The sequence below is a fragment of the Eufriesea mexicana genome, unplaced genomic scaffold (assembly GCF_001483705.2).
Source record: "Eufriesea mexicana isolate 0111107269 unplaced genomic scaffold, ASM148370v2 scaffold385, whole genome shotgun sequence".
Lineage (NCBI taxonomy): Eukaryota > Metazoa > Arthropoda > Insecta > Hymenoptera > Apidae > Eufriesea > Eufriesea mexicana.
This window is the reverse complement of record NW_016908568.1, coordinates 507632-520629: the sequence shown is the minus strand read 5'-3', so window position 1 is coordinate 520629 and position 12998 is coordinate 507632. Positions and strand designations below refer to the sequence as shown.

Below are 12998 nucleotides of genomic sequence, written 5' to 3'. Positions count from 1 at the left end.
TAGCCAAACGTTAAATGAAGAAACGTGCAATAATAATAATAATATTAATAATAATAATAATAATAATAATAATAATAATAATAATGAGAAAACAGAAAAAGAGCATATAGTGTTGGAAACCAAAGAGAAAGCAACATTAACTACCAATACCATTAATTGTAAAAGCGTAAGTCAAGAACTTTAAATATGTGACACATTATGATTCTTAAAAGTGTAACTTTTCATTTACATGTAATAAATTTTATAGCAAATTCAAGAAGATACTACAAATGAAAGGAAATTTCAAAATAAACCAGGAACTCAGTCTATTTCTAAATTTCTTGGTGCACTAATATTTAATTCTGTTAAAAGTAAAACAGCCAGATTAGTTGTGCCGCCGAAATGGAAAATGAATGTTTACAATAATATATCAAAGCACAGCATTAAATCTAGAACACGTCATGTTTTAAATGCTATTATAACTGCTGAATCAAATGCTTCACGTTTGAGAAGGATCGAGGATTTGCTGGTACATATTGATCAGTATTCAGAAGCCAGGCATTATGCAATTAAAGAGGGAGCAATTAGTTTATTGCTCAAAACTCGACAGAAAGTTACAGATGAACAAATAAAAGGTATATGAGGATATTGTGATAGTGAAAGATATTGTCTTGTTAAATATATAAATATGTTTAACATTTTTAATGTTTTTAATATTTATGTAAAAATTTTACAGCATCTATCAGAGAAGCGTTAGCTGTATTGGGTTATACTGATCCGTTACCTGGCAAAGGCATTAGAATCCTTTCTATCGATGGGGGAGGTATACGTGGTGTATTAGTAATAGAAATGTTGAGAAAGCTTGAGCAGTTGACAGGAAAAAAAACTCATGAAATGTTTGATTATATATGTGGCGTGAGTACAGGAGCTATTCTTGCTGCTACTCTAGGTATGTATATAATACATATGTCTTTTCTTTTATGTTTTGCGTACAATTCTTCTGAAGGGCACTTTCAAAGATATGAAAAGCAATTTTCATTGTAATACTTATTAATTTCATATTTAATTTCGTCAAAGAGAAAATGAAATGGAAAGGGAAAAGAATGGAAAAACAAAGATGCTTTGTTTTGTATTTCTTGTTTTGAAATAATGTATTTACATGCTTCCGGTATAAGTTATGTTTTATTAATTTATCTTTGCAAATTAATATAACTTCCATATTATACATATAATAATAATTGTAAAGATAATATAATGATAGTTAAGTTTATAATTAAAATTTAACACTGCTTACACTTTCATATTTTACATGTATATTTTTCAACAATAAAGTTGTTTGCAGGTGGACATAAACGAAGAACACTAGATGAGATATTTGAATTGTACAAAGAACTAAGTGCTAAAGTATTCACTCAAAATGCTATAAAGGGGACAAGTAACTTAGTATGGAGCCACGGATATTATGATACAGCACTCTGGGAAAAATTACTGCAAGAGTATTTAGGAGATAAAGCTCTTATAAAAACAGTTCATGACCCAATGGCTCCAAAAGTATGTATTATTGTCTGTTTGCAATATAAAAATTTTGCATTATTTTCTTACAGATATTAATAAAAGATGTTTCAACATTAAGAGTTAAAGAAATTACTGTTTAGTTTTCAGCAATATCCGCTGTAGTAAACCACAAACGCGTGATGGCTTATGTATTTCGAAATTATACTCTACCTCATAGAGCCGAAAGTCTATATATAGGATCTCATAATCACAAATTATGGGAAGCTATTAGAGCATCTGCGGCAGCACCTAGTTATTTTGAAGAATTTAAATGCGGTGAATATCTTCATCAAGATGGAGGTACGCACCAACATATTTGATAAACAAAAAATATTTTGGCGCCATATGAAAAAGATTAATATAAAATTGCTTAAATATTTGCTTTTAATTGTTTTTCAAAAGTATTTCAATTTTACCACAGGTATATTGGTAAATAATCCATGTGCAATTGGATTACACGAAGCCAAACAATTGTGGCCAAATAATCCAATTCAATGTGTGATTTCGTTTGGAACTGGACGAACACCGAACCAAATCTGTAAAAACAGCGATAATTTAGCGGAAATAGCGATTTTGAGTTGGAAGGAAAAGTTTTACAAAATTTTAGACAGTGCAACAGATACGGAAGGTACTAATTTATAAAATAATTCCGAAAATATTTAGAGTACATTAAATATATACTTAAATGCTAATAATAATATACTGTGCCAGCTGTACACGCTATGTTGAACGACCTTCTACCCGAACATGTTTACTTTCGTTTCAATCCATATTTAACGGAGATGTTATCAATGGTAGAAGTTCGTCCTGAGAAGATCAATCAATTAGAACAAGATGCGAGAATGTATATACGTAGAAACGAGGAGAAATTTCAGAGAGCTGCTGAAGTTTTATTGCAAAAGAGAAAAATCCAACAACAAATTATGGATTGGATTACATTACATAGAAAGATGTCAGGTTTATAAATTATCCTATTTCGCAAATTAATAGGCATTCCATAATTTAAAAGATATATGTAGGAATTACATGGACATAGGATTATTAAGTACAAGTTTTAGATTAGACATACACGTGTACGGGGTGCGGTTTGTTTCCGAGGAAATCGATTTTATTATGGATTTTCGATTTCGAAATCCATTAAATATGTGTGCACCTACATAACTTATCATAGTTGTATTGCACTACATTCTATTTGCTTAAAAACTAAGCATAGAATGAAAATTTCATATGGAATCACAAGTTATCCACTTTTATCATTTTCTTCGGTCGCATCCTGTATATTTTCGTGTCTGCTTTTTACACGGAAATGAACTATCGATTTTATATTTAATTCACTATGTGTCAATATGACGAAACAAATATATTATATGTAAATATTGTGTTTTGAACAATGTCTAGTGTAATGTAATAATTTATTTTTTATTATGTAAGTTTATACGTCATTATTGAATATGTACTCACTTGTTGTTCTGATCTCCATAGTAAATGTTCTCATATTCGCGTGTCCAAATGAAGGATATAATACATAAATCTTTTACAAGTTGATAAAGTAAATAATAAGTATGTAACATCAGTAAATAGAATGTATTAGGATTATTTGTTGTTATATTTAGCTTAATAGCACACAAAGAATTCGTCTTTTTTCTTTCTTTTTTTTTTCTTTTTCTTTTTTCATTTTCAGATTATCTTTTATATAGACGATGAAATATTACCTTTGAAATACAATACAGTATTTTAACATACATTTTACACCAAATAACTATGTACTTGTATAATTAATAAAGCTGTAAATATGATATGGAGATACAAATAATTATATCACTAGTCCTAATGCTAGTCTCTATTTCACATAATTTGTAAATATATTAATATCTTACTGATATTATGTATTAAATAAATGTATTCAACGTTATTTTGTATATCATTTAATCCATTTTTAATAAGTACATTTCATTACAACTAAAAATCATATATTGTTATTAAACAAATATTATTATGCAACAAATCAAAGGTAAAGAGTGAAAGAAGTACACAAAAGCGAAATTAAATTTGGCGCTACTGTCGTTCTCTATTACTGGGCTTCATTTCCCTTCGAATTTCCGCTTCCGAGAATTTGCAAAGTACTTACATAGGTAGAGGATTTCTTTACAATATTATTAAATATATCCAGATGATCCTTTAAGTAACCGGTACAATGAGATTATTGCATTATTTTGTAACATTAAGTGAAAGTATTCCCTATTAAGTTTTTATATTCTTATTTTCTTAATATATTATGGAATATATCTTGATAGATTCTTAACCTCAAATACTGTTTATGCTACTTTACGTTGTAACTGAATAAAATCATTATATTTTTTAGGTTGTTTAATAAGAAGGGAAAAAATGGCAAAGTCAAAAAATCATACAAATCATAATCAAAGTGAGTATAAGAGAAATATATATACAAATATGATCTTATTGCTTCTGAATATGTGAAAATGAGGTTATTTTCGTTCGATATCAGTGATGATATTCGGGGGGAAAAAAAGAAAGAAAAAGAAAAAAAGGATTTAATCAATATGAAATTAAATTAATTACGTTTCAAGGTGTAAGATATGCAATTGGTACGTTTTGTTTGGTTTCTAGATCGTAAAGCTCATCGTAATGGTATCAAAAAGCCAAAACGCTACAGGCACGAGTCCACGCTTGGGGTAAGATTTTAGCTATGTAACAATACTTTTCTATTTTTTTTATATGCTGTTATACAGCTACAAATGATACAAGGAACAGTAATACATTCTTTATTTAATATTAAATACTTCCTCCACAAAATTATACATATGATTAAAGTTTGTTATAAATTGGTTGTACTATATTTCTTGAATTGAACAAAATATATTTTTGCAGCTTTTATATGTGTAATTTTATTATTTTTTACATATTTTTTAGATGGATTTGAAATTCTTGAGAAACCAACGCTTTGCAAAGAAGCATAATTTAAAGCCTAAAGAACAATTAAAGAGAGCTGAGAAACGTAAAGCCCTTCGAGAAGCAAAAAAATAATTTTCTTGTTTATAAATGATTTTATTGTAATAAAAATTTAAAAAAAGAATTTGATTCGTGTTGATTTGATTTTGCCTTATAATATGCTAATTGATTTTATTTTACTAATTTTTGCATATAATAGTTTATATTTTTGCTACTGAAAATAATAATTTATTAAATTTTGCTCGATAAAATTATATTTGTATAATAAATATATTATATTTGTTTGTGATCATATTAATATTTCAAATTTCTAATAGAAAAGATTAAAATATAGGAAATGTGTTTATGTAACCTTACTATATAATATATATTTGTACTCAAATCGATACTTCAAATCACTTATCATCTTCGTTTATCATATAAAACCATTGCTAGAACAGAGTCAATATTATATTCAAATATAATTGAAAGGATAAATAAAGGAATACTAAAGGATAAATATGTAGAAATATTTCAGAAATATGAATATAATTTAATTTCTAAGTAATTTTGTTTAACATATTTAATGAAATAAATATTTTGAGTTTCATCAATCTCTAAGGATAAATTACTATTAATGTAAAGTAAGAAATTATAGCAATCTTCGAAAATTAGTGGTGAAGTGATCAATTATACAATCTTTTGATATTTGAATGACGCTTAAATGTTACAGCATAAAGTCAATATGGCGACTGATCACGTTATCGATAATTGTGCAATAAATTTAAAAATATCATTTAAACCTCGAACTATTCTATTATTCAGCGGCAAAAGAAAATCTGGAAAGGATTATATTACAAATACTTTGCAAGAAAGGTAATAAAGTCCTGTAAATAATAATATAATGTCAACGATAGTTACAGACATGATATTGTTGGTAATAGCATCAAAATAATTAGCGATATATTTTGGAATAGAATCGGATTTGATAACAGCGTCATTATAAAATTGTCGGGGCCAATTAAATTTCATTGGGCTAAATCTCTTGGTCTGGATATTGAACAACTTCTGGGAGATGGAAGATATAAGGAAAACTACCGTTTTGAAATGGCAAAATGGGGAGAAAACATAAGAAACAAAGATTACGGGTACTTTTGTCGTGCTGCTTTAGACATGTATAATGGTAGTAAATTATCTTATACTAAAAATAAAAAATTCTATCCATAGCATGTTATGCACTAGTTTATTTTAGCATATAGCAAACCAATATGGATTGTCAGTGATGTACGAAGAAAAACTGATATAAAATGGTTTATGCAAAATTTTGAAGATGCATGTAAAACGATTCGTGTTGAATCGGACGTTGTAATTAGACAGAAACGTGGTTGGATATTTGTTTCAGGTATGTAAAAGAAAAAATTACTTGTTAAACTATAATAGTAATAAAAATTACAGAACTCATTAATTCAGGCCTGTTCACAAAAAACTCTCCCCCTCCCCCTCCTCCTCAGCTCCCGCATGCATGTACACACACGCGACACACATCACATAAAATACGCAGAGTTTAGCTACCGCCAACGACGTCAAGTGTAAGGAGGCAGTCATAGGTTAGGAAAAAACTAACAAACACCACTCTAACCACCATACACCGACAATGCAGACACGTATTTCCTAAAAAACACATAAAAACTGTCCGTGCAGTGAGATAAGAGAGATGAAATGGGAGAAGCTTTCTAAGCTTCCGAATTTAGTTTCTGTAGGCCTGTATTAATTTAACGGATATTCTAGTATTTATTTACATCTTTTATTATTTGCACATTTACATTATTAATTATAAGATATGTTTCATAGGTATTGATGATTCAGAAACAGAATGCGACCTAGATGATGTAAATACATGGGACTTGAAAGTGACGAATAATAGTGACAGCATAGAATCTGTATTACAACAGATACTACAATTAATTAATTAGTAAAGAATAAATTTATTCATTTAAAATAAAATTTATTGTCATTAATTATTTATGACTATTTAATAATATTAAATTAATGTCATGTAATTTTCCGTGTAATTATATCGTGCTTATTAATTTAATTTTCTACTTATTTAACAATTGATTATTAGAATATAATGGTTAAGTAAGAATTTAATATTGTCAAATTAAATTTTCAATATGTTCTCAAAATGTTTTTTAATTTTAACGAATTTGAGATAGTTTAAATATAGGAGTAAAATAATATAGAAATATAATCATATAATGGTACATGATATATTTATAACTTGATAGCTTTTAAAATCGTAGAGGCATTTGTGAAAAATTGATATTATCGGTCTTAATTTAGATATCAATTTTAATTAGTTTAGTTATTAATTTTCGTTGGTTAAAATAAAAGATGTTAGTGTTGCGACCATAAAATATTTTAACGAGAAGCTGTTTCTTTTGCCCTAAACAAAACAAACGTATTTTCAACACAGATAGACTATCAGCAGGATTCTGGTCAATGCATCCTTAATCCATGTAGACCAGCCATTTTAGAATTTGTCTTTAGAAGTACCGTTTGAGTGTTTAGCATAGATTGTAACTTCCGGTATTAAAATATCTTTCAACTGCTTAACAAACAAGGATTTTTTCACAACTTTTAGGTTCATCGTGTTTGATAATTGAGCTAAATGTAAATTCTATATTTGTCATAATAAATCACAGAAAGTATAAGAAACACTGATCTTTTTCGAAATATTACAGTTTTTGAGGTATGTATACATATATTTTAAAACACGTGAGATAAAGCCTCACAAGATGTGTTTATACCTTGTTTATGAATTTCTACATGATTAATGGCAATGATAATGATTAAATGGCATAAATTAATTAAAAAGATAGATTCGAATGGCGCAAGTTGATTTGAATAGTTGAAGGTAAACATTTGATTTGTGATTTTGAAATGATGATTGCGCGTATATTTTGTGACTATAAAGTTCTGTTATAGAGGGAAAAATATCATAGTTATTTTATCAATTTTTGAAATAATGGACCATTCGTTACCGGCTGATATTCTCGATGACTTAAGCAGGTTAGCTTTTGGCTATAATTTTTAGAAAATACTCTTTCATATTATTATTTAACCTTGTTTATTTTGCTCTGTTTTTAGTCGATTTATTATAAATGTACCCGAAGAAGAAAGAAAAGATTTAATACGAATATGTTTTCAAATCGAACTTGCACACTGGTTTTATTTAGATTTTTACTGTACAGTTGAAAATCCAAAATTGAAACCGTGCAGTATGAGAGAATTTGCAACGCAAATCTTTTATCATATACCATTTCTAACACCTCATGTAATTAACATAGATCATATTCTTGAACAGTGGCGGGACTATAAGCAAAATGTTCCAACCTATGGAGCAATTGTATTAAATGAAGATTTAACTAAAGTGTTACTTGTTCAAAGTTATTGTGCAAGTAGTTGGAGTTTTCCTAAAGGCAAAGTTAATAAAGATGAAAATCCAGTCCGTTGTGCTGTTCGAGAAGTTTTAGAAGAAACTGGTTTTGATATTTCAAATCTGATAGATGAAAATGAATATATTGAATCTGTAATAAATGAGCAATTAATAAGATTATACATAATATGCGGTGTACAAAAAGATACAAAGTTTCAGCCAAGAACAAGGAAAGAAATAAAAAATGTAGGATGGTTCTCCTTAGCCAATTTACCAAACAATAAGAAAGATATGATAAAAGGAAAAACTGGACTTGGTTCAAATACATTTTTCAGGGTTATTCCTTTTGCAAGGTAATAAATTACTTCAGAAGTTATAAAAGAAAAAAAGACTATCTTGATGTTACGATGTGCACGTTGTTATTTATTAAATACAATTAAATACCGGTATTTATGCATGTCATATAATTGATTAAGTACATAATGTGTATCTAAAAAGGTAAATAATTTGTGCATTATAAAATGTAAACATATATATAAGAAGTAAAGATTAAAATTAGAGAAGAAACTGTTATAACATTAAATGTGCTTTAAAAGTTCAATTTTTCTGTAACGTTTTTCAAATAGGAGAATGAGACGTTGGATACAAGAAAAATATTTGCGCGAAAAAAATACAAATTCAATACGAAGACATAGACACAGATCTCTAGGTGATGTTGAAACTGTTTCAAAGAACAAACGGCAGCTGTTTCCACCCTCTGTTCAAGTAAGTATATTATTTATTACTTAATTATGCATTTTGACTAATATTGTTAATAATAGATTTAACGTAAATCTGTAAACTGTTATTTCCAGAGCGATATCCTCAGTTTTAAAGATGTTCGAAATTTTCGGCAATCGAATACTTCACCGACGAGGAACCAACGTGACATACATGATAGTAAAATTGTACCCAAAGTGATTAAACATAACTTATTTGGAGATCAAAATGAAGATGTAACATTAGATATACTTGCTAAACAATTAACGGACAGTTTGCAGGGTCAACAACAATCATGTTCGTTTTTAATGGATCCAGCTATTCAATGTGTAAAGTGCAATGAATTTAGCTACAAGGCTCAAGTTTTCGCTATAGGAATGAAAGGTTTAACGTTTAAGATTATAATTAAGATTTGTTGAACAAGTCGACAAAATTAAGAGTTTATTTAATATAATCAAAATTATGTTTATTTTTAGATGAAGCATCTCAAGAATTTCCGAATACAGAATTTCCAGATGGGAATATAAAATCCTTGTTATTTGGAAAAGCAGCAAATAAGCTGCAAATAGATTTAAAAACTATATCTTCTCCACTTACGGTGATGACTCGTAATGCATTGGATTTCTCTCCAATAGGTAATGTCGAAGGTCAAAAGTGTACTATGGAATTTTATTCAATGGTATGGGCAAATTTTAAATTCGACGAACAAGCAATACTTGATTGCTTATAAAGTTATTTGAAAATAATTTTAGAAGATATAGAGTCATATTCTTACAATATTTATACAAGCTTAAATGAGTGTTTGTGTACAGATAGTTACAATTAAACGTGACTTTAAATATTTGTATTCTTAACAAATGTGATCTCCGGCGAATTGTATTTGATTTCTGAACGATTTTATTAGATAATATATAATCTAATATAATATATCTACTTGATTAATCTGTAATCTGCAGTGAAATGTTTAAAAAATTTTCTGTCTTCTATTTCTTTTCTTTCTTTGTTATGTAACGAATATATACAATAGCGAAGTAGATTTTATAATCATAGAAAATAACAAGAACACATTAGAGAAAAGCACAACATAATTACATATGTAATCGTATTAAGAGGCATTTAAAGTACAAAATGATAATCAAATAAAGAATAGAGAATAAATTAAATTTTTTTTCCATTTTATAAAGTACGTGTATATAGAAACGTTGAACGTTTATGGATATTTCTCTTAAATCTAAAAATTATTTTCATATAAATAAAATAAAATCTTTTTTCTAAATGAAAATATGTACATCATATTTTTTTAAAAGATGCAATTAGAGCTAAGAGAAGTATCATAACGGGAATAACAAAATACATTATTTTTTTAAAAAATACAGTGCCTGTACCTCGTACACTTCTTATAATTTCATTATTTAACGCGAACACTGTCTTACTTTCCTCGATGAGTTTATTTTTTGTATCTTCGTCCAATGTCTCGGCAATATTATTCATAGTATCGCGTACATATTGCTTAAGTTCAAAAATATTGCTGGTTCCGAAGTTTGTAATATTATTGCCATTCATTTGACATGCTTGAAACGGCCAAATTTTTTGCATAAGTTGCCTCTTTTTACGTAAAATAATTCCACCACTTAGAAGGCCCATATACAAATGATAAATATATGCTATCAGCAAAATGGGATCCGTATCTTCAATTTTTTTTAAATGAATCAAATATCTAGTAACACTATCCCTGGAAATTGTAAGAATATTCAATATAAATAAAGTTTTAAGATCAAATTTTATTTTATATGGTTAATACGGTATGTATGGTTCATGCATGTCGGTGAGTACTTTGAGCGCGGTTGACAGTCATGGAACATGGGCGAACGCAAACGCTCGCGTATATTTGTTAAATAAGTCGAATAGATGTCGAGTATGAATGCTTTTTAATCATTTTCAAATGTTTGCGAACGCTTGTGAACATTTTATTAGATCGATGAAACTCAGATTTTAAGTATTTTTAAACGTGTAATTTTATTAATAATAAAAATCTTGATACCTTCATTATATAATATAATTCATTATACGTATTCTTCATCGTCGTCTATACTATATACTATATATATATATATATATATGTAACACATACAAATAGTGTACAAAAATAATTACCTAGGACTATAACTTTTTATCCATTCTTTTCCTAAATAAAATTCGAGATCACTTTCAAACGCTTCGGTACGACGAAGTTGATCGTGTAAAAATAATCCTATTTCTGTATGTTTCCATCTAATCATAGCAAACTCCAAATATTGGAAAATTTCATAGAAAACCAAGAGACCGTCGGCCCATACAGAATTATCGAGAAATCCTGTTTAAAATCAATGATTTTTAGCGTTCCAATCGGATATTGTTTATGGTCTCTTATGCTTTATTTATATATTTGATTAAACAATAGACTTTTACAGTGGATATTCGTTACGTATTAGGTGATATAAGACATAAATATTACGATAATAACATATTACAACATAAAGAATAAAAAGTTTTAGTTGAACGTTATATTTAAATATGACATCTTTCTTAACCTATACATTGTATTATAGTAACATTACGAATAAATGACAATTGAAAATTGATTGAAACGTTTATTTAATAAATCATGTCTTACCAAATGCTAATTTTGCATTCACTAATGTGTCACTAATTGTATGAATTTCCTTTGTCGCTTGTCGCATTTTTTTACAAAAAGTATCGTTACCTTTATTCGTCATTTTCTCGAGATTTATATGATTCTGTAGATACACAAAAATTTAAAACACGATTAAGAAAATCTAGCCTACCATTTTGTTTTTTAATCCTTTTATGTTTATAATAATTTATGATTATAATTGTTAAATACGTAAAAGCACCATTGCAAATTTGACATTGACTAAACAATGTATAACCAGTACACGACTTCGTGTTCCGGAATAGCATACAACTAGCTGTGGGGGGGGGGGGGGGGGGGGGAGAAGAAGAAGAAGAGAAAGAAGAGAAAGAGAAAAAGAGGAAAATCATTAAACTAGGCAGTAACGTGCTAAATAAATAAGGTATGTGAAAAAGCTGACAAAACATCATTGATACCAATGAAAAATTGTATGACTTTTACTTTACATATTCAACGTTATAAACATTTGAAATAAACACCATACGCATTCGATCAAAGAATTTCACGAAACAAAAGAAAAGGATTTTTACAAGAATGGAAAGTCTTTTAATAGTTTTGCAATATGAAATTTATTTAATTATTAGCAGTGTATGAAAAGATTTAAAATTCACGAAATAGACGTAGAATGTAATCAATTTTTCCATAATTAATGTAGTTTATATGTAGTTGTCTCATTTCATTTTTAACTCTTTTTAACTCTTATTATGAGAAACGTTATTACGTTATTATTGTAAATATATAACAAGTTCCCGTTAGATTATATGTATATGAAACAAATGCTATATTAATATATTTATACAATACGTTTAATAACTTATAAATTACACAGTTTTATATTTATAGATTTTAGTATGGTGAAGAGGAAAGGAATTATTGGAAGTAACAAATAATCGTAGGAAGAAGAGGACGAAGAAACGAAAGGACAGCTTTCCTAGATGTAATCATTTATGTTTAGCTTAAAGAGAATTAATTTGATAAGCAGCGGATAAGACACTTTATAAGGACAAACCGTACTATTTGCCGTGGTTGGCAGTTCTTTCTGCAGATACGTGGATTTTCTATGGCACTGGTATACATACAGTCTGTGTATATTGTAAGTGGCTGCGGTATTCGGCTAGTCAGATCGATGAGACGCCGTCGTCGTGGCGCCTCGTGAACGCCCAACCCTGCCGTCTTTGCTAAACTTGCGCTTTTGGGCCCATTCGCGCTTTAAAAAATCGTTTTTTACCCTATTTCTATAATATTAAGAGATTGGTAAGTGATAACGATTATAAATCGTAAAATGTACGTGTAACATTTTCAACAATGGGACTGAAGGCCAGTTAAACGACTAATTTTCCTCATAAAAATATAATTATAATTTTATCGAGGAAGAAACGAAGCTTTGTAACTTCTTAATGGATTGTAAGTTGGTACTTATATTTGATTTAAGTCGCACACAAGATGTAGGCGGTTAAAAGAGAATCTATTAATGTTCGTTATGCAGAGGATAGAAGAGGTAGATGACGTGCTTTATCGCAGTAGAAAAATTTGAAATCTTTAGAAGGAGGGCAGAGACGTCGTAGTTGCTGTGAAAGTATCGCGTCACTGATTGTAGTGTATAAGACGCGAAGTGTGAAATTATTC

At 28.6% G+C, this 12998-nt stretch overlaps 5 protein-coding genes across 8 annotated transcripts in view; 4 read left to right on the top strand and 1 right to left on the bottom strand.

Moving 5' to 3' along the window:
- Window positions 1–2829, top strand: part of LOC108545252 (calcium-independent phospholipase A2-gamma) — a 4321-nt gene extending 1492 nt beyond the window's left edge. Inside the window, exons 3-9 of the mRNA XM_017896775.1 lie at window positions 146–166; window positions 248–614; window positions 716–928; window positions 1322–1530; window positions 1635–1833; window positions 1955–2161; window positions 2245–2829. Of these exons, the coding sequence (XP_017752264.1) occupies window positions 146–166; window positions 248–614; window positions 716–928; window positions 1322–1530; window positions 1635–1833; window positions 1955–2161; window positions 2245–2498 (1470 nt within the window). The 3' untranslated portion in view covers window positions 2499–2829. The remainder of the gene's footprint in view (window positions 1–145; window positions 167–247; window positions 615–715; window positions 929–1321; window positions 1531–1634; window positions 1834–1954; window positions 2162–2244) is intronic.
- Window positions 2830–3605: 776 nt separating this feature from the next.
- RpL29 (ribosomal protein L29) lies at window positions 3606–4578 on the top strand. Of its 3 annotated transcripts, none has more exons than XM_017896784.1 (4): window positions 3606–3661; window positions 3896–3955; window positions 4162–4226; window positions 4465–4578. In XM_017896784.1, exons 2-4 carry the CDS (start codon window positions 3919–3921, stop codon window positions 4576–4578), a joined length of 216 nt encoding a protein of 71 aa, XP_017752273.1. In that variant the 5' UTR covers window positions 3606–3661; window positions 3896–3918. The 3 variants fall into 3 exon arrangements, with proteins under 3 accessions (XP_017752273.1, XP_017752272.1, XP_017752271.1); XM_017896783.1 differs by having other exon boundaries at window positions 3614–3665; XM_017896782.1 differs by having other exon boundaries at window positions 3645–3722.
- A 628-nt stretch (window positions 4579–5206) lies between these two features.
- On the top strand, window positions 5207–6455 carry Pmvk (Phosphomevalonate kinase). Of its 2 annotated transcripts, XM_017896785.1 has the most exons (4): window positions 5207–5358; window positions 5460–5665; window positions 5735–5884; window positions 6334–6455. In XM_017896785.1, exons 1-4 carry the CDS (start codon window positions 5207–5209, stop codon window positions 6453–6455), a joined length of 630 nt encoding a protein of 209 aa, XP_017752274.1. The 2 variants fall into 2 exon arrangements, 1 of the variants encoding a protein (XP_017752274.1); XR_001890077.1 differs by lacking the exons at window positions 5207–5358; window positions 5460–5665; window positions 5735–5884 and adding an exon at window positions 5916–6238 and having other exon boundaries at window positions 6334–6414.
- Window positions 6456–7251: 796 nt separating this feature from the next.
- DCP2 (decapping mRNA 2) lies at window positions 7252–9545 on the top strand. Its single transcript, XM_017896769.1, has 6 exons — window positions 7252–7399; window positions 7471–7554; window positions 7633–8274; window positions 8548–8686; window positions 8776–9064; window positions 9157–9545. The coding sequence occupies exons 2-6, from the start codon at window positions 7511–7513 to the stop codon at window positions 9408–9410; spliced, it is 1368 nt and encodes a 455-aa protein (XP_017752258.1). The 5' UTR covers window positions 7252–7399; window positions 7471–7510; the 3' UTR covers window positions 9411–9545.
- A 425-nt stretch (window positions 9546–9970) lies between these two features.
- Window positions 9971–11565, bottom strand: Ho (heme oxygenase). Its single transcript, XM_017896770.1, has 3 exons — window positions 11334–11565; window positions 10835–11033; window positions 9971–10412 (listed from the first exon to the last, which is right to left on the bottom strand). Exons 1-3 carry the CDS (start codon window positions 11434–11436, stop codon window positions 9971–9973), a joined length of 744 nt encoding a protein of 247 aa, XP_017752259.1. The 5' UTR covers window positions 11437–11565.
- Window positions 11566–12998: the final 1433 nt, after the last annotated feature.